The sequence below is a fragment of the Lepidochelys kempii genome, chromosome 2 (genome assembly GCF_965140285.1).
Source record: "Lepidochelys kempii isolate rLepKem1 chromosome 2, rLepKem1.hap1, whole genome shotgun sequence".
NCBI classification, from domain to species: Eukaryota; Metazoa; Chordata; order Testudines; family Cheloniidae; genus Lepidochelys; species Lepidochelys kempii.
In genome coordinates, this window is record NC_136381.1 from 260,498,634 (window position 1) to 260,519,908 (window position 21,275).

At 41.9% G+C, this 21,275-nt stretch overlaps 1 protein-coding gene across 1 annotated transcript in view; it reads left to right on the top strand.

Moving 5' to 3' along the window:
- GHRHR (growth hormone releasing hormone receptor) overlaps window positions 1-18,464 on the top strand; it is a 43,630-nt gene extending 25,166 nt beyond the window's left edge. Inside the window, exons 6-14 of the mRNA XM_073329681.2 lie at window positions 3,149-3,246; window positions 3,852-3,984; window positions 4,147-4,300; window positions 5,245-5,305; window positions 7,047-7,116; window positions 8,486-8,577; window positions 9,027-9,156; window positions 10,725-10,766; window positions 17,356-18,464. Coding sequence (XP_073185782.1) covers window positions 3,149-3,246; window positions 3,852-3,984; window positions 4,147-4,300; window positions 5,245-5,305; window positions 7,047-7,116; window positions 8,486-8,577; window positions 9,027-9,156; window positions 10,725-10,766; window positions 17,356-17,481 — 906 coding nt within the window. The 3' untranslated portion in view covers window positions 17,482-18,464. The remainder of the gene's footprint in view (window positions 1-3,148; window positions 3,247-3,851; window positions 3,985-4,146; window positions 4,301-5,244; window positions 5,306-7,046; window positions 7,117-8,485; window positions 8,578-9,026; window positions 9,157-10,724; window positions 10,767-17,355) is intronic.
- The last annotated feature ends 2,811 nt before the right edge of the window (window positions 18,465-21,275 follow it).

Consider the following 21,275-nt stretch of genomic DNA (forward strand, 5'->3'; position numbering starts at 1 on the left):
GCACTCTGACTGGTATAGCTTGTTTTGCTCAGGGGAGGTGGTTTTTCAACTCCAGCGCAAACCACATTTTTGCTGGTATAAGCTGCATCCACACTAGGAGTGCTTTGCTGACATAGCCTAGCCATAGCCTTTCCTTCCCATACTGGTGAAGCTCTCCTGGAATAGACATACGTTAGGGTTGTATTGGTGTCTCCATATCAGTAAAAAAATCAGAACCCTATCTGATATAAGTGGACATAGGAACAAAACTCGTTCAAAACCTGTGTGTCAACCTGGCTTTGTTGCTGATTCTTCTCTCACTTATTCAGGTGTAAATCAGGAGTAACTCCACTGAAGTCAATCAGAAGTCTCTCCATTAGGGTAAAACTGGTAGAAAACAGCAGGGAATCGGACCCTTGCTGTTTGTGCCCAGCAAATGGTGCTAACTGAGCGAATGAAAGCAAGATTCTGTTTTACTTATTGAAGTTAATTTCACCTGTCAGCAAGAGCTTAGTGAATAATCCATTCCATATGGGTTGGATGGACTTTTGTTGTCATCTTCACTTTATTTCTTCACTGTTTGTCAGCAGGCTGTTTAACTTGGACCTTGCTTTCCAGCTGGCTGATCTATCATGCAGAAATGCAACTCTTGAAATGTTCTTTTCCCTTCTTTTTATTTATTCCTTGCACTTCTAGTGCAAAAACAAACATAGCATGAGCCTGCTGTTTTCTTTGGCAGGTGCCCTGTTCTTTCACCTAGGTTGACTCTTTGGCCTGCTTGTTTATCCACTTGGGAATTGGATTATTGCTTTATATGGACTTTCTTTCCTATCTGATTTGCAAGGAATGGCTGCCAGCTAGGATGACCTAACCTCAGCTTTGACACACTTGCTCATGAGATAGTTCCTCATTGATTCACCTGGTGGATTTGTTGCTGAGGATCCCGTGTTTGAGTTTTAGCTGGATAAACACACACACTGAGTAAGAACTGCTCCACAGGGCTTTGCTAACTGGCTAAATGCAATCTAGTGTTTCGCCACTCAGTGGTAGACACAATATGAACCCTATTAGGAGCAAAGGATCTGCTGCCCCCTCTTATTTCAGTGCTGCTTAGCTCTTCTGAAAGTCAGACAATAATTATTGCCTAAATTTTATTGAGAGATAGCACTAGAGATTCTAACCAGCTTTCCTTTCCAACATGGAGGTGTGCTCCTGCAAAGGCTGCCCAGGGTGACAATATCTATACAATAAAATCAAAATGGGACCTAAGAGACAGATACTTCCAGACTTAGGGAAAGTTTGGATTCGGATCCAAACTCTGCATCTTGGGTCCACGTCTACTTTTATTTGCTGCTTCCTCTTGAGAGGGATGAAGTTAGTTTGGCCAGCTACCTACCCACTCAAACACGATGCCTGAAAAAAGCTGGATTTTAATTCAAGCACTATTAGGTTGTTCTTGTACATGGGAAAAGTTGAGTTTGGGGATATAGGGAGAAAATCTCCAGTAGACAAATAGGGTGGAAATAGGAACAAAACACAAACAGTGAAATACAGATAGGGCAAGGTTGAAAAAAAGTAAAGAGAGAGAGAGAGGAAAAAAATGATGAAAAAATTAATGTTTGCAGTGTTGTTGTAGCTGTGTCAGTCTCAGGATATTAGGGAGACAAGGTGGGTGAGGTGATATCTTGTATTGGACCACCTTCTGTTGGTCAGAGAGACAAGCTTTTGAGCTACACAGAGCTCTTCTTCAGGCGTGGAAAAGGTACTCAGAGTGTCACAGCTAAATACAATGAGGAACAGCATAAGTAGTTAAGTTTCAGAGTAGCAGCCGTGTTAGTCTGTATCCGTAAAAAGAAAGGGAGTACTTGTGGCACCTTAGTAGTTAAATTCTAAGGGATCAGTCCAGGTGAACTGGCCCATTTACAGCTCTCCAGTCATAGGACAAAGTGATACATTGTGCGGTGTATATCATACATAAGGCAGCCATTAGTGCCAGCCAAGCTTTTGAGGAATTACCTCTATCTCTAATACAAGGCTCTAGTCTGCCTGCAATTTAGGAAAATCTGATGTTAAATCCACACCCCCTTGAAGTGAATGGGACTTCTTCCAATTAGTTCAGTGGGGTCAGGATGTCACCCAGGGGGTTTTAAAAATTGAATTGTTCTCACAAAACAAATGTGGCTTTAAACTGTAGCAGACAAAGCTTTGTGAACTCAAATTACTGCCATTCGGAATCCCCTAAAAATATAGTTTGAGAGGATCACAAAACCTTGCACATCATGAGATTCAGCCTTCCCTCCTTGTTACCCATCTCCCTGGACCTTCTACCATTGTTTACCTTGAACTTCTGCCGTAATTATCTGAACATTTTATCAAAACAAGAATATTTTGGGTTAGTAAATGAGTGAGTGGTGACTTATAGGAAGGATTAATGTAGACCAGTCGTGGTATAACAATATAGTCACAAAGAGAGTCAGGTTGAAATTTTGTCAAGAAACCCAAACTGGGCCAAACTTGCCTGATTTCAGAGATCATTATAAGCCTGAAAGCCAGCACAGTTTTGTGAAAAGACTTGAAAAATTTCTAAAATCTTTTGAGTTAACTTGGACCCAATTTCAAGCCATCCTAGGCCCTCTTGTGGTTTTTCAGCAAAACCATGCAGAGTTTACTGTTCTTCAAGGTTTAGATCTTGATTATCACTACAAAAGTTTTTTTCTCCTGCTGATAATAGCGCATCTTAACTAATTATCCTCTTACAGTTTGTATGGCAACTTCCAACTTATCTGTATGTATATATATATCTTCTTACTATATATTCCATTCTATCCATCCAATGAAGTGGGCTGTAGCCCACGAAAGCTTATGCTCTAATAAATTTGTTAGTCTCTAAGGTGCCACAAGTCCTCCTGTTCTATTTGCAGATACAGACTAACACGGCTGCTACTCTGAAACCTGTAAAAGGTTTAGATATGAAGCCCAGTTAAAGGATTCCAGCTGAGTTTTGTTTTGAGATCACATGAACCCTCAAAAAGTGAAGGTCAGGGGTGTGAACTGAGGCCACAGAAAAGGTTCTGGTGAACAACAAAGCAAACCCACCAGATTCTGTGTCGCTTCTTTTCCTTCTATTTGCATTAAAACCTATATGACTTGTTCATTCTCTCCTTTATAGCACTCCTATTTTTCTACTGTAAAGATCATCTACACTGTGGGGTACAGCATATCTATCTCCTCCCTCACCCTGGCTGTGACTGTTCTTATTGCATTCAGGTATGTTTATGAACATTTACCCTGGGCCCGTGAAAGTAAACAGAAATCAAGTTAATGCAAGATGCTGGAAGCTCTGGGCTGTGAGATTTACAGATTAATAACTGGCAGAAATAGCTGCTGTTTCACAACTCATTTTGCATTTCAGTTCGACTGCAACACTCATCACACTAGAAACGAAATGAGCTTTATGATTAGGCATGAGTGACCTGATTCGGATTAGACTTTGATGCAGCCTGATTTTCACAGTTGCTGAGCATCCCCAGCTCTTGCTGAAGATGCTGAGCTGCAGCTGCATATCACCTCTGCCAATCAGCCTCTAGATAATTAATCACTGCCCAATTTGCTAAGAAAGCTGTCTAGATACTCCCGGGTCTCTCTGCACCACTCCCCATTTCTTGGGGGCTGTGTTAGCACCGTCAGTGTTACATCAGGGAAGGTTATTTCTCAGATGCAGAGTCCATTCAGCCATTGAGTTCAGTGTGAGCAGAGCTCGGTCACAGCAGAGGGCTTTTGACAACCCCGCCCTAAGGAAACCCAGACCCGTGAAAGATGAGTTACCCATCTCCCACCACTTCATTTTGCTGGCCTTCCTTCTTTTCCTCCAGGAGACTCCACTGCCCCAGAAATTACATCCACATCCAGCTCTTTCTCACCTTCATCTTGAAAACTATTGCCATTTTCATTAAGGATGCGGTCCTCTTCCAGGAGGAAGATATTGACCATTGCAGCTTTTCTACAGTAAGCGTTTGAAAAGGAGATTACGGTGGCATTGGATATCTTTGTATGTTGTTAATGTGCTGGTTAATATCTTGCCACTGCTCGTGTTTGTATGTGGTATTGTGATACCCACAATATATGTGTAACACGCAATAATGAAATTTTGCCTTCCCTGCTCCTTAGACCGAATGCAAGATATCAGTGGCTTTCTGTCACTATTTTATGATGGCTAATTTCATGTGGCTGCTGGTAGAGGCGCTATACCTGAACTGTCTGCTCTTATCATCCTTTCCTCATGGAAGACGCTATTTTTGGTGGCTTGTTCTGTTTGGATGGGGTAAGTGAGGCCTGAAATTAGACTAGAAAAGATCAGATTATGTTTCAGGGCTTGATCCATCGCCCATTGGGGTCAATGGAAACATCCTGACAGCAAAGTAAATGCCCGTATACTATCAAATGGATGAACCTCAAAGGGGTCTATGGTTTGGATGATTGTATGAACCCTGTAGAATTTGGAGACTGTATGAGGACACTGGGGATGCAGCATCTCTTGGGCTGGATACATCACGGGGAGCCAGGAACCCCTGATATTTAATCTTGGCTCTGCCAGTAGCTACCTGTGTGGCCTTGAGCAAGTCACATTAATCTGCATGCCTTGATTTCTCCATCAGTGAAATGAGGATAATAAAACTTATCTCTGTCTAATCTGTACCATGCCCATCGGTATTACCTTACAAGAGTACTATGATAATTTACTAATTGATGTTTGGAAAGTGCTTAGAGGGATTATTGAAATGGATAAATGCCACTCCCCAGCACTCCCCCATGCCAAAACCACCACTCCTTACCTAAAACTGGGAGGGGGAGGGACTTGCAAACTGACTTTAGGGACATTAGTTGAGATAACTAGTCACATGATTAAGGATTTTTCATATGAGCAATAGTTTGCAGGGACAGATCCATCCTGGCTTCACTGTATTGCTTTCATATTCACTCATCCATCCCACACAAACGTTAACTGGTTAACGCCATAGGCTACTTCATTTCATGGTGTGCATCGGGAGATTTCCCATTGTATTTATGCAGCTCACCATGACCTCGTTAGGTTAAAATGTGGTTCCTGTTAGACATAATGGTCATTGCACAGGGCATTTTCTATGGTCAGTTAATCTGTCTCATACTATCCTGGTAGGGTTGCAATAGACAGGATGGAAATTGAATCTGGAATAATTAATGAAATCAGAAAAACAACAACTAGTGTGTATTAAATTGTTTCGCCAGGTTTCCCAACGGTTTTTACCCTAGTGTGGATATTAGCAAAGCTGTATTTTGAAGACACCGCGTAAGTTGAAGTTTCATACTAGATTCCATATTGCAGTGTTGCACTTTTAATGTTATGATTGATCCCAGTCCTGCAATTTTCTCTGTGCCAGTGTGAAGCCCTGTTGAAGTCAATGTCTTGCATCTTTACATCCATTTTGCATAAGTGTGAATGGTTTCATAAGTTTCAGGGCCGTGGAGGATCAGGCCCTTAACCCTTCCTTTTTAAAAAAATTAATGATGAGCACACACAAAAAAATAATGGAAAATATAGATGGGTGAAATCCTGGCCCCATTGAAGGCCATGGGAGTTTTGCTGCTGAGTTCAGTAGAACCAGAAGTTTACTTTGTATTTTTTTCCCCAGTCTGGTAGAAGGATTAAGGGATTTATTTCAAACTGTCCAAAACAAATTTATTGCTTGCACAGAGACTATGAAAACATTGAGGCTAATGGAAGAATTTTTAAAGACGTGACTGAAAATATGTTTCTAACGGGAGCGGAGTTACCGCCTTTTCTATAGCACTTGCTTTTGCAAACGTTATAATCAAAACCTTGAAGTATTGTGCTTCCGGGAAATCAAGGGATTCAGATGAAGTAATGATAATTGAGGAGCAAAGCTGATATCATCAGAAGCCTGAGATACTTATATAGCCTTATAAAGTGGAGCTATTACTGATAGCGGTCAGGGTCACCAATGTGGTCGGAGGTTGGCTGCATGTGTGTGTTCATTTAGCATGTTGTCCCAGCTCTGCACAGATAGCGGACCTTAATTAAACTACCCCATAAATCCACAGACTCAGTTTTTAGCGAAGGCGCCTGGCCAGGTTTATTGTTGACGAAGCACAGTACTAACACCTCGCAGACTTTACGAGGATACGAAGACATGTATGCCCGTGACAGTGGACACAGCTTAGTGAGCGGCGGGCCTTTCCGTTGCTCCATAGGCGGGCCCAAAATATTCCCTTTAAAATACATCTTTATACCCCAGTACAAACAAGTTAGCAACTGCTCCCTAAAGTTGCTCACTATTACTTATCGTTTTGCACATGTTGGTTTAGTTAAAACATTTTTATTATGTACTGTCATTTTGACCTTATTCCTGTTATTTTTGGGGAATGTTCTTGTACCATCTTTAATATTGGAATGTTGGGGTGGCGCTTAATATTGAAATGTGTTTGCATAAGCACACTGTAACTAGTACTTCTTTAAAATGTGCATTTCTGCAATATCCACCCTGTTTTTGACAAATTCGGTGAGCAGGGCCTGCCTCTTGCTCACAGCCCGACTTTGCTTCATATCAGCAAAGTTTTAACCACTACTTTAGTTCAGGCCTCATACCAGACCTCTAATACAAGGGCTTATGTCTCAGGCTCTCTTCCTGCTACAAAGACAATGTCCCATAGGTCAAAAAGAGATCTTCAAATAACAGTGGTGTTTTTGATTTGGCTTTCAGCAACAGCCCTTATAACCTGCTGTCAGGCATATTTTCAACCAGGAAGCAATAGATTTCTGGCCATCACTTGGTGCATAAGAGTCAGTGATAATTTTGTCATTTTGCTACTTGTAGGATAATATTTATGGAACCTAGACTCTACAAAGCCAAGTTGCAGGGGTTTGGATAGCTCTATTCTTCTATTCTATCTTAAAATGAGGCTGTAATAGGTCTGCTCATAATTCCATTGACCCTAATGTGTGCTTTCTCCATGTAACCGTATTCCAGTGACCATGTATATCTATGTTAATTTAAGTGCTACTTTTCCAGATGCTGGGATATTAACCAAGGCTCGCCTTACTGGTGGCTAATCAAAGGACCTATTATCATTTCTGTTGGGGTATGTGTGATATTTCTCAGTTTGGAAACGTGAATTGACAACAAAGAGATTATGGGGGTGGGCAATGGCTTAAAGTTTGAATACTAATACCTGACCTTCCGAAACTGTAGCATTGATCCTCTAAAGGGATTATCCCTTTGTGCTAAAGATGAGTGCTGCTGAATCTCAGAGAAAATGCTTCTCCCTAAGTTTTCAAAGATTTGTCATTCCCATTGAAGTGAATGGGAGTAGTTTCGTGGCTGACGCTCCCAGAAGCACTTTGACAATGCAAGGTTTGAACTAGGAGTCCAGATCCAGGAAAGCATTTAAGCACACACTTAAGGAGAAGCACAGGGATAGTCCTACTGAATTTTGTTTCCACTCTAAGCTGATCATGGCAATTACAGCCCTGGAGCTGTGCATTTACTGGGGATTCATAATTGGTTAGGGTTAATGGGACATGATGCACAATTACTTGCAATTGGTCATTAATCCCTAGGAAATATATAAAATAAACAGGTAATATGTGCAGTGCACCAGGCTGGAATTAAAGCCACTGCATTTGTGTGGCTTAATTGGATGGCAGCACCAGCTGTGCATAAATAAGGGTTGTTGAAGGGGGCTCGTCTGCAGGATAGAGCAGTATGAATGCAGAATCCAAAAATGACAGATCGTTATCAGCTTTATTCTGCTGTGAGGCAGTTTTAAAATGCTCTACACCTCCACATTTTGGCTCATTGCGTTTGACTGACATTCCTGACTAGGTGTGAATGCCATACAGGCAAGCAAGGAATGTATTTTTCTGCAATCATCTAATTAACTCATTATAGGTGGATAAAATGGAATTGCAATGTCTGGGGAGAGATGGGCATCATTAGAGCAAAGCAGCCATTCGCCATCACCTGAAAGATTGATGGATGCACATAGTACATGGGATGCAAGGACAAATTCACTGCTGGTATAAAATGGGCCAGCAATGTTGGTTTGAATGGAGCTGTGACAAATTACACCAGCAGAAAATTTGACCAGTCAGCTCTAAAGGTATCAGCCATAGTTTAGTACAACAACGATCATTGTCTCAAACCAGAAAAATTAAAGAGTGCTGCAAACAATAAAGAAATGATCGATTACTCCAGGGACTAACAAATATGGTTGCTTAATAGAGATGGTCTTCCAAAGAAGACACAGCAGAATTATATACAATATCCTTAGGGATACTTTGTTGCTGTCTCTTTAAGATGGGAAGTTTCCTAGTAAGGCTGGTTTCTTGTACAGCTCCCACTGTATCTGCAGTAATGGCTAGCAATTATTTAAGTCACAATATACTTTTCACAGGAATGTTTGGTAGTAAAAGGTAACAATCTTCTTTCTTCCAAAAAAATGGAAACAGGTCAACTTTATCCTTTTCATCAACATCATCAGAATCTTGCTGAAAAAGCTGGACCCAAGACAAATCAACTTCAATAATTCATGTCAGTACAGGTAATCCAGTGTCACACACATTGTGAGCAATGCTTCCGGCCGTGATATTTTCCAAATGGTGCAGCTGAGTCAGAAATTAAAGGACATGCCCACGACCACAGATAGAGTCACTTTCAGGGTTGGAACTCGGGGTGCCTGGCCCCAGTTCTGTTGTCAAGGTCACTAGACCAGGCATCTCTCTGAACAGCACTTTTATTCATTCTTGTTCAAGCATTAAGAATACCAAAAATCACAGCAAAAAAAGATTGGTTATGTGGTACCTCCACTCCAGCCAGAAGCATTAGAAATCTGTGCCCACCTTTGTCCCAGCAGATTTGAAATATATATCTGGGTCCCTTTTTAACCTGTTGAGCATCACTCATTACTAGAGAATTTCTAGTTCAGCTGTCCTCATGCTCTTCAGAAGAATGATATTTATTTTTTTGGCCTCTTCTTATTTCCTGCCCTAGACGTCTCTCAAAATCGACACTGCTTCTCATTCCGCTATTTGGGACACATTACATTGTCTTCAACTTCCTCCCTGAATACACCAACCTGGGAGTCCGGCTATATTTAGAGCTCTGCATTGGATCTTTCCAGGTAAACCTGTTGAAGTATTGCAGCAGTGCACGTGTTCCATAGCTTGTCTAGCCTGAATAGATATCATCCTTTCTGTGCACATTCAAGTGGGACTGTGATCCAAACTCAGTCACGGATGCCACTTCATTGAAGATGGTGGAGTTGCACAGAACTTTACCCTCTTTGTTGCAGTGGCCAACCTGTGGTGGGGTGACTTAAACCTCCCCGGTTAAATCCTACAGAAGATCACCCAGTGGCTATACACTGCTCTGACAGTGTATAAGCCTTTAGACAACCACACCAGGCCAGGGCAGAATTCCCCAATGCAGGAATCAACCCTATACTGCACCCATGGCAGACCCCAGAATAGGAAGTGTGCTGGTGGCATTGAGTGCTAGGACATTCTGGGCAGGTGGGAGGCTGCCATAACTTAGAGCAACCCCCAGGGCTGCTCTGATTTACACTGAGGGCTGTTTTGATTCCCTGCATTAGTTCAGGATCTGGGCAGCACAAAGGTGCTGAAAGCCCCTCTCTTTGCCCCACCCTTCCCCTGACATATGTTGCAAACCCTGCCCCAGGATGTCAAGTGGCTATAGTCACTGAGCTCTTCCCTCGTTGCCTTTTGACTTGAAATGCGGCTTTCCACGGGTCAATAACGATTCCACGGCCTCTTCAGCTGCTGTAAATCAACAGAGACCCATGAGCTATGCGGATTTACACCAGCTGAGTATTGGACCCGTAGTGTTCACAAATTCCAGCCCAAATACTTACATTCTTCCTGTCTAAACTCACCCTGAGGTTTCAGTCCCTACTCTGAATTTCAGTCTTTGGGGCTGTCAGTCATCATTAAATTATCTTGCAATGTAAGAAAAGATACTAAAAGGGTCAGACTTTCAGCTGGTGTAAATTGGCATAGAACAACTGACTTCAATGGCACAATGCAGATTTACACCAACAGAGGATCTAGCCCAAATGTTTCCTAAAACTCTCTAGGGCTTGATTCTGCTCTAAGCTGTTGGACACCAGGTATCACTCTAGTGTTTTCACTGGAGTTTTTGTTTGGCGTAAAACTACTGTATGTGAGATCAGAATCATGCCCGCTCTGTATAATATTAATGCCATGCAGTGTGCTATAGAGATAAAGCTAGTGATTTGGTATTTAGAGAAATTATAAAAATAAAGCTAAGCAGTGACTGGAAAGCAATATGATCCAGAACAAACACAGTCTCCCAGTGGAGTCCAGGGTGCTTTTTGCTGATTTACACCTGCTGAGGATCTGGCCCACAACAGATTTGGAAGAGCTGTAATTTTGACTACCATGTTGCAGCTATATGGCCAAATTCATTCTTGGTGGAGCTTCACTGGACCAGATCATCAGCTGGTGTAAACTGGTGTAGCATCACTGATTTCGATGGCGGGATACTAGTTTACACCAGCCGAAGATCTGGCTGATTAGCTGTGAAACTAATTGAGCTTAGAATATTTTACGCTCATGCCAATGCATAGGATATAGGAGTATCATCACAGACTGATTTAGCGGAAACAGCTTTTCAAACCTGTGCTATCACTTAACTGTTTTGCTTCTTCAGGGATTTATTGTAGCCGTTCTGTACTGTTTCCTTAATCAAGAGGTAAGAGAACTACATTCTCTTCTTCATTATTGATTTAAATGAAAGCCATATAGAGTTAATACCTAATTTAACAGTGGCAGGTGATCAAATGTGTTAGTTTAGCCCGGTTGCCTAGTGACATGGGAGTTAATGCTGCTGAATATCTCCTTGAAGTATCTTCGTGAGAATGAAGCCACCTAGTGGGCAGAAACATTGTTGCTATTTTGTCCTGAATATAATGGAAAATTATTACCATCTCTGTTTATTATTATTTATACTGTGACAGGCTCAGCAATGAACCAACACACGTATGTGCTGGTGATCTACAAACACAGAATAAAAAGAAGGTCCATACCCCAAGGAGCCAACAGATTTGTATTAAGCTGGAAATAATGTCAACTTTAGAGAGATTGTTTTACAAAAGGTAGATCATGCCAGACCAACTTGATCTCTTTCTTTGAGAAGACAACCAATTTTCTAGACAAAGAAATGCAGTAGATCTAATCTACCTGATTTTCAGTAAAGCATTTGATACAGTTCCACATGGGAAATCATTCATTAAATTGGAGAAGATGGGAATTAATACAAAAATCAAAATGTGGGTAAGGAACTGGTTAAAGGGGAGACTACAGTAGGTCATGCAGAAAGGTGAACTGTCAGGCTGGAGTGGAGAAGCAGTCTTGGGACCAATCTTATTTAACATTTTCATTAATGATCTTGGCACAAAAAAGTGGGAGAGTGCTAATAAAATTTGCGGAGGACACGAAGTTGGGAGTTATTGCCAGTATGGAGGAGGACCAGACTATCATATGAGAAGATTTGGATAACCTTGAAAACTGGAGTAATAGAAATGGGATGAAATTTAATAGTGAAAAGTGCAGGATCATGCATTTAGGGATGAACAAGAATTTTTGCTGTAAGCTGGGGATGTATCAGTTGGAAACGACAGAGGAGAAAGACCTGGGTGTATTGGTTGATCACAGGGTGACTATGAGCCATCAATGTGGTGCAACCGTGGAAAAGGCTAATGCAATCCTAAGATGCAACAGGTGAAGTATTTCCAGTAGAGCTAAAAAAGTATCATTACCATTGCACAAGGCACTGATGAGATCCCATCTGGAATACTGTGTGCAATTCTGGTCTCCCATGTTTAAGAAAGATGAATTCAAACTGGAACATGTGCAGAGATGGGCTACTAGGATGATCAGAGGAATGGAGAATTTACCTTATGAAAGGACGCTTAAGGAGCTTGGCTTGTTTAGCTTAGCCAGACAAAGACTGAGGAGTGATATGATTGCTTTCTATAAATACTACAGAAGGAAAGGAGTTATTAAAGTTAAGGGCTAATGTTGGCACAGGAACAAATGGGATATAAACTGGCCATCAACACGTTTAGGTTTGAAATTAGATGAAGGTTTCTAACCATCAGAGGAGTGAAGTTCTGGAACAGCCTTCTGAGGGGAACAGTGGGGGTAAAACACCTCATTGGCTTCAAGACTGAACTTGATATGTTTATGGAGGGGGTGGTCAGATGAGGTTGCCCACAATGACATACAGCCATCAACAACTGCTACTAGCTAATATTTCCAACGGCCGGAGACAGGACATAAGAGGGGAGGGCTCTGAGTTATTACAGAGACTTCTTTCCCAGGTGTCTGGCTGGCAGGTCTCGCCCACATGCCCAGGGTCTAAATGATTTCTATATTTGGGGTCAGGAAGGAATTTTCCCCCAGGTCAGATTGACAGAGACCCTGGGGGTAGGGTTGTATTCCTCTGCAGCGTGGAAAATGGGTCACTTGCAGGTTTAAACTAGTGTATATGGTGGATTCTCTGTAACTTGAAATCTTTGAGGACTGCAGTAACTCAGCCAGAGGTTCTGGGTCCGTTGCAGGAGTGGGTGGGTGAGGTTCTGTGGCCTGCCATGTGCAGGAGGTCAGATGATCATGATGGTCCCTTCTGACCATAAAGTCTATGATTGTCAAATACACATAATGTTCAGTACAGGTAGTTTTCACTATGCTCTCTAGCTTTGACAACATTTCTTTAGTGTGATATATCTATTTCCAGTCTTCATACTAAGCACCACATTTTGCTGTCACTCAGACATGCATTGTAATACAGGTGTGTAATACAGATGCTGAAAGAATCTGATATTTATGTCCTGGCTTCAGTCACATGACATGAGTTAATGTTACAAAGATTATACCCTGTCACATAACAAGGGTCAAAATAAACTGAATCTACTAAGAATGGCCACACTGAATTAGACCAATGGTCCATCTAGCCTAGTATCCTGTCTTCTGACAGTGACCAATCCCAGATGCTTCGGAGGAAATGAACAGAACAGTACAATTATCGAGTGATACAGCCTCTGTTGTCCAGTCCCAGCTTCTGGCACTTAGATGCTTAGGACATCCAGAGCATGGGGTTGCATCCCTGATCACCTTGTGTAATAGCCATTGATGGAGCTATCCTCCATGAATTTATCTAATTCTTTTTCGAACCCAGCTATTGTTTTGGCCTTCACACCATCCCATGGTAACGAGTTCCACAGGGTGACTGTGCGGTGTGTGCAGTAATACTTCCTTTTGTTTGTTTAAACCTGCTGCATAATAAGTTCATTGGGTGACCCCCAGTTCGTGTGTTATCTGAAGAGATAAATAACACTTCCTTATTCACTGTCTCCACACCATTCATGATCTTATAGATCTCTATCATACTAGTTTTTCCAGATCATCACTGGTTACTGCTATTAATCATATAGTGATTTAGTGCCAACAAGGATTAGAGCCCAATTGTGCTAGGCATTATATAAATATAGAGTAAAAGACAGTCACTCTCCAAAGAGCTCATAATTGAAATAGACATGACAGACATAGGGCAGGAGACTGGAGTATAATGTACAAAGAGAAACAGCAGAGTGGGTGGTATGCAAATGACACATTAATGCCAAAATTGTTTTCCAAAAATTCTTTGTGTGGGACTTTAGCTATTGTGGGATAAGCTAAATATGGAAACATAAAGGAAAGGAGGGGGGAATAGATGGGAGCGGAGAGGTGGGGGGAAGGAAGAAGGAGAGCATGGTGGATGGGAGGAGTGAAGCTGAGGTGAAGAGATTGTTAGGGAATGGGTGGGCGAGTGGGGTTTGGAGCAAACAGACAACCAATAGAGGGAAGAAAACATCTTGAGTGAAAATGACAGATAGCAGCCAGATGACATCATCCAGGTCTGCCAGTCCCTGCTGCAGCACCTGCCAAAGCTGCTTCCATGTCTGCTCCTGGCTGGCTGACAAGAAGCCCAGAAAGCAGTAATGGATCCAGTCCAGAACTCTGGCTCTGAATCCCTTACAACACTGGGAAAGTTTGGATCAGAGTCTAAACTTAGTGGCTTGGATACCTCTACGAGCTGGAGAATCCACCACATCTCGAGTTGTTCCAATGGTTAATTACCCTCATTGTTACAAAGAAGTTGTGCCTTCATTCTAGTCTTAATTTGTCTAGCTTCAGTTTCCAGCTATTTCGTCTAATTGTTTTTTCTGCTAGATTAAGGTCTACTATTAACGATCTCTTTCCCCATGTAGGTACATGTAGACTGTAATCAAGCCACTTCTTAACTGTATCTTGAGTAAATGGAGTAGATTGAGCTCCTTAATTCTCTCACTCTAAGCCAGTGGTGGGCAACCTGCGGCCCATCAGGGTAATCTGATTGTGGGCCACGAGACATTTTGCTGACGTTGACCATCTGCAGGCATGGCCCCCCGGTAATTCCCAGTGGCCACGGTTCGCCATTCCTGGCCAATGGGAGCTGCGGGAAACAGTGTGGGCCATAGGGACATGCAGGCCGCCACTTCCTGCAGCTCCCATTGGCCGGGAATGGTGAACTGTGGCCACTGGGAGCTGCAGTGCGGTGGGAGGGGGGAGGGAAGGGGGGCGTGCCTGTGAATGGTCAACATCAGCAAAATGTCTCACAGCCCGCAATCAGGTTACCCTGATGAGCCCCATGAGGCCCACGGGCCGCGGGTTGCCCACCACTGCTCTAAGCCATGTTTTCCAGATCTCAGATAATTCTCGTAGCTCTTTTCTGAACTTGTTCCAATATTTCCACATCCTTTTTGAAATGTGGGCACCAGAACAGGACACGGTATTCCAGGGATGGAATCTTCCTAGCTCCTATGAGGCAGAGAAGGGTGCCCGCTCTGTGGGAGCTGAAGATGAGAAAGAGAAAACAAGCAAGAGCAATTTACACATGCACACAGAGATGTGCTCCTCATCCCCAGCACAAGCTTTGAAAATTGCACAGTAGGAGCTTCTTAAATGGCACACTCCGGTGGAAAGAGTTGTGTGTTAAACCTCTATCCTGGTCATCGGAAGCTCAGAGGAACACACTGTGTTGGGAAACATGCATGGTTATTTCATGAATAGCTTTAAAAATGTTTTAATTAAAACTGTATGGCAGTAAAAGCAACTAGAATAGCATGCCAGTAAATATGTACCCACTAATATCAGTTCTCACATAAGCCTTGTCGATACTAGATGTTCAATACTAGATTTCTACCACTGACTGAGCTCCAAAAGAGGTAGTAATGGTGGGAGCATTTGTGTTAAGCTCCCTTAGACTGCTGGCATTTTTAACCAGGGTTTCATCTAGCACTGTTCTTAGCATTGTGAGAGAGGCAATGCGAGCCAATAGATAGCACCCTAGGCTGGGATAGTGGAGAGCTGGGTTCTGTTCCCAGCTTGGCCTGCTAGGTGATCTTGGGCAAGTCACATCACTGCTCAGTGCCTCAGTTTTCCTATTTGTATAAAGGTTAACGATACTGACATCCCTTATAAAGTTTCTTGAGATCTACTCATCAAAAGTACTATGTAAGTACTAGAGATTATTTTTGTTGCATGACTCACTGGTTGAAATGCCAGCAATCCATCTATATTAGCACCCTACTATTCTTAGCACCACTGGTGGATCTAGGCGGGGAAAGTTTAAGGAAAATGTTAGTGTAGACACAGCAATATGTGTTGTGTGCAATTCACCATTAAGGTGTGGTTCTCTGTCGCCCTCTAATGGGTGAACTACATAGTGGTTTATAAGTCTGATACTGGCTTTGAGTTAACAGACCTGAGTCTTTTAGCTGAGACAGTAGATGCTCACACTCTGAGGTCCAATTGTATTATTTATTATTTATAGGTAGTGCCCTGGAGCCCCTGTTGTGGACTCAGGCATTACATATGCAGTAGGCTTGAACTTGGGAGGGGGGGGAGATGAGATTGATCTAAGCTACGCAACTTCAGCAATGTGAACAATGTAGCTGAAGTCAACGTACGTAGATGGACTTACCATGGTGTTTTCACTACGGTGAGTCGACTGCTGCCGCACCCCAGTCGACTCTGCCTGCGCCTCTTGCCGCTGTGGAGTACCGGAGTCGATGGGAGAGCGCTCGGGGATCGATTTATTGCTGCCGGCCGATCCAGCGGGTAGTGAAGACGTACCCTAAGTGTTCATTTTAAATGGAAGAAGTGTGCCTTTTATTCATTGGTTAGATACCGTGCACAGAATCAAAAGCAATTGTCACAGTCAAATGGGTATGCTATCAAATTATTAAAGGCAACATGAGCTAGTGGTCTGAGCATGGAACTGGGAGACATGATGCCTGAGTTTTAATCCCATCTCTGTCCATCTAGGTGTTTATTATTATGTATTATTTTATAGCCGTTCCTGCAAGCCCTAAAGCTGATCTGCTAGGTGCAGTGCAAACATCGTAGATGTGGTCCCTGTCACAAAGGCTTTGAAATGTGTCTGACATTTTTCACTCTGATCTACTGTGTGACCTTGGGCAAGTCACTTTGGCCATCTCCTCAGAGGTATTTACGCACCTAACTGCCATTAAAATCAATCGGAGTTAGTCATCTAAATATCTTTAAGGATCTGGGCGTTCACCTCTTTGAAACAAAGGGATAATAATATTTAACTTATCTAACTCCCTCCCTCCTAGGAATGCTTTTTATTTTGTATGATGCTTAGATGGTATTATGCATGCTGCAAAAGGTCTGATGCTGCAAAAGGTATTATCACAAATTAAGTTGTCACTTATTGTATAACTACTGGTTGTGTTGGTCTGTTTTTATAGTTCGAACTGCAAGACCAAAGTTTTGGTAGTACTTTATTTGCATTATGAGAAGAAATTTATTTTAGAAATTCAGTTACAAAAATGCAGAACAGCTTCAAACTCATTTTAAAATTACACTTTGTTTTAAATCAGAAAGAGATGTAAAAAACTCACACACTTAAAAAAAATTCTTCATTTTTTTAAATTAGAAATGTCGACATTTCAACATTTTAAAAAATGTTTCTAGCTCTGTAGTTGGCTGGAAAATATGCAGTAAAAATCACACTGAGATTTTTTTCCATTTTTTATTGTGAAATGTCATTAAAATTGTCACATTTGAAAAATGTTGACTAGTTCTCATGACAAACGTTCCCTAGGGGGTCCATAACATATGTACTCAAGTTGGGTACCATGAACGTACCTGTCCAAGCCTCCTCTCACTGGGCTCATTTGGCATAGAGATGAAATCAACCTAACGGACCACTAACATCTTCTTTCCCTTTTCAGGTGCAAGCGGAAATTGGCCGGAGATGGCATGGGAAGAGCTATGGACTTATGCCAATGTGGAGGAAGAGGACGAGGTGGACCATGCCATCTAGTTCTGCGATAAAAATGACTACCTCTGTGTGTTAGGGACAGGTGCTGGACTGGGAGCAATGGTGTTTAAGAGCCCGAATGTGATTTAGGGACCTGAATTTAAATCATCTGACTGTAACTTAAAATGCCTGAGTGAATTAGAGAAGACTAATCCAGTTCTGTCTAGTTCCATAGAAATTCCCCACACCAGACCTCTACAGAAGTTTATGAAGTTACAAGCATCACAGCATCAGATCAAACACCAATTGGCTGCTAATATAATTCTTTTCATGCGTATCATTCGAGGCACAGCAACAGAATCATAACAGCAACACCCTCCTCTTCTTGTGTCCATATCTGAACTATTTTCATGGACTACACATTAAAGCACATCAACTGAGAGCTCACCCAAAGTATCCTAGAGTGACACCATGAAAGTGTCAGATCTGGAATGCACTACCAGCCTCTTCAAATTTTGGGAACTGGATTCAGACTGCTGGCTGTGAATCAGTAGACTAGCAAACAAGAAACAGAATGCCTTTTGAACCTACAGCACAATGTTATCAGTCCCCTCATAAGTAAGGAGATTCAGAGTTAAGGCGAAACCCAACTATAGCCTGAACTCTTGATACTGTGCAAAAGCTGTTTCCCAAATTATGGTCCGTGCACCACAAATAATGTGTCTTGGTAGCCGACAAGTGAAACTTTCTGAGAATTAAGTAGTAGGAAACTGAGCTGTTGGAGGAAGATGATTCCATGAGGGTGGTGTTTTATGAGAAATTGGGCTAAGTAACTAAAACAAGCAGGGAAACCAATGAAGCTGCCCTTTGGAGAAAGAGAATAGGATAGGCAACGTATTGATAAATTTTAACTTGAGAAGGAAAAGCAATGAGAATAATAGAAAGAACAGTGAGTAAGAAAGTGGGAGATGTTTGAGAGAGACAAAAGAAGAAAATGAATGAGTATGGGAAGAGACTAGAGGTGGTCAGGAAAGTATTGTTTTTCCCTGTGAAAATTTTTGACAAAAATAAAAGAAATGTTCACTTGCCAAAAATTTTCTTCTTGATTTTTCAGGCTTTCGTCAAAAAAAAAACACAAACGCTATTTTTTTTTCAGTTTTAAACTGGAAAAACAAAACCTTTTTTTTTGACAAAAATTTGAATTTATTTTGCAAAGATTTCTGTTTTTTTTGGAAAAGCCATTCTCCATCAAAAAACAAAAAAAGATTTCAATAGAAAATTTTCACCCACTTCTAGAAGAGAGTATAATAATGCATGATACAAGAGCTGGCTCTTACCAATTAGTACATGCAAATAGTAGCATGAATGCAGATTTTTCCACAATAGCATCTGCTCTCAGAGGAACATATTGCCTTAAAGACTGTGGGCCAGATCCTCAAAGGTACTTAGGCTCCCAGTGAAAGTTAGGAGCTTAAATATCTTTCAGGGTCTGGGCTACATGTCTGTTCTAATGTCCTTGAGCACTTGAAATAGCAGGGACATAGGAATTGTGGGGCTCAACTACAGAAGGGCCAGGTGACTTAAGTTCTTTCTTAAACAGCTTTGGCTGGTTTTGCTCTCCATTGTCGTCACACTCATTTGGGAGCTTGGGAATCAAAGTGCATTCCCTATCTTTGTCCTTTTCATTGAGCTTTCCCAAATGGGTGCTGGAGTCTGGGGAGAGAGCGATTATTATCAGTGAACTTTTCGAATAGGAACAGCACGTTTCAGAAAGTGGGAAGGATAAACTTTAGTGAAAGATGACGGGCGAGAGGTCAATCAGCATCCATCCAGTACCTTTGGGCATTCCGCTGGGCTTTAATCTCAGCAGTTTAAACAACAAAAATTATCATATGGCAGAGAGAGGAGTGGCCTTCCCCTTTCTTGTGTGGTAGCCTGATACAGGTAATTCAATGGGATGGGTTGATCTTCCATGGACAGATCCTTCCCCTCCCTTGTGGAAGTAGGGGTCAGTCTCTTTGCCACTGGACCCCACTCTCCTTCCTCTAACCCACAGGCCTGCCTTCTGCACTAGGGATGGGGATGGAGACTGGGGGGGTGCACAATTCCCAGCTGTGCAGTGACTCCCAGGAAAATATAACACATGTTGGCTCTCCTCAATATCTCTTACACAGAGCTGGGAGACCCCCTTCCCCTACCCACATAGATCCTGTGGGCACTTTGGTGGGTAGCACCTATAATTCATGTTGATCACATGAATGTATGTGACCCAAGGTGAAATGAGGGTTTTCCAGCAGTCAGGGCCTTATATAAATACCTATAAGAGTTGAGTGATGTAGTCAATGTGTATTAGATTGGAGGCATTGTAAGATTAAACCCTCAAGGTAATTAATTGAGTTTTCACTCCATACACCAGGAATTATCCAGCCTCAATAAGATTATTCATTTTCACATGATTGAGTAGAAAGAGTTTTTGAGCTACTGAGGTTTTAAAATTAATCTTCAAGTTGGAAATGTATCCCCATAGAGCACATAGTGTCACCACATTGAGAAAAAAGAGAATGAGACTGAGGGCAAATAGAAATCTTTCTCGTACTTATGAGATCATTCTATGTTTGGTGTTGTACGTTTCTAAATGTGCGATGTCATTTTCCATGTTCCCATGTCGTGACCAGTGATATTACATATGGTGTATCAGGACACAGATAACTGTTGAATTTTTTGTCCTCAATTTTTTCCATTGTTTGTAATCCTGTCTTGGAAACCTGAAAATATTTACTTCACACGAACGTTCTCTTCTCTCAATTGGTTAATGATTTTTGTCCCTCCCGAGTGCTATTGGATCTTATCTGAAAAGGACATGGTAGTTTTATAACACTACACATTAATACATGGACTTAATCAGTCTAAGTATTTGTGTTTCTGTACGAGCCTGCATTATGGGTTGAATCCAAAGGCCAGTGATGACAATGGCTCTCTTTCCAACTGACTTCAGTGGCCTTTGGCTCAAGCTTTATGCCACTAAGGTTTGACTGTGCTAAAGCAACCTGATAAGAATCAACATAATGAAGGCTAAAACAAGCAGGTGGTGAAGGAAGCATTATTTTCAGAAATGTAGTGTATCATTCTCCTCACCTCCACCCAAATAAGGGTTCTTTGGTTTGTGCAAGGCTCTGCCATCTCCTAGAATGCCCTCACGTTTCACTCCACTTTATTCTTTCTGTGATGCAGCCCATGACTGTGGTACCGGGATAAACATCCAAATTTACTTTTTTTGAGTTAAAGTGGAAAAGCTTCAGACCATAAGCCAACCTCTGTGGGTTTGTAGGAAGAAACTTTCCCTCAGGACAGTTTATCTTATCACTGCCTTCAGGGCTTCTTGTATTTTCCTCTGAAGCATCTAGCGCTGACCATTGTTGGAGCTACAGTACTGGACTGGATTGACCACTAGGATGATCTGGTATGGCAGTTCCTGTGTTTGCATTTTCACTCCAAATGGGTTACTTTTCAGGCAAAAACATTCAAATGTAAATTTTGAAATTCAGACTGTTGCTCACAGACAAAAGCGAGAAATCGAATGCTCACCTATTTGCATGCAACACCAGCCATTTCATGAGAACATAATGAAACGCACTATATCTGTGGCACAAAAAACACCCGCAAATGAAAGTACCATTTTTCCTCTCATTTCAAGAATTTCTCCGTGAGTCTCATTTCTGTACATAACTGTTAGCAGGCACAAAAGAGAATGAACTTGCTCAAGAGAAGCAGATATTCTCTTGCTGTTGTTTCCTCTTTTAAATGTCAGTAACCGAACTCAGGTTTCAGAGGAGCAGCTGTGTTAGTCTCTATCCGCAAAAAGAAAAGGAGTACTTGTGGCACCTAAGAGAC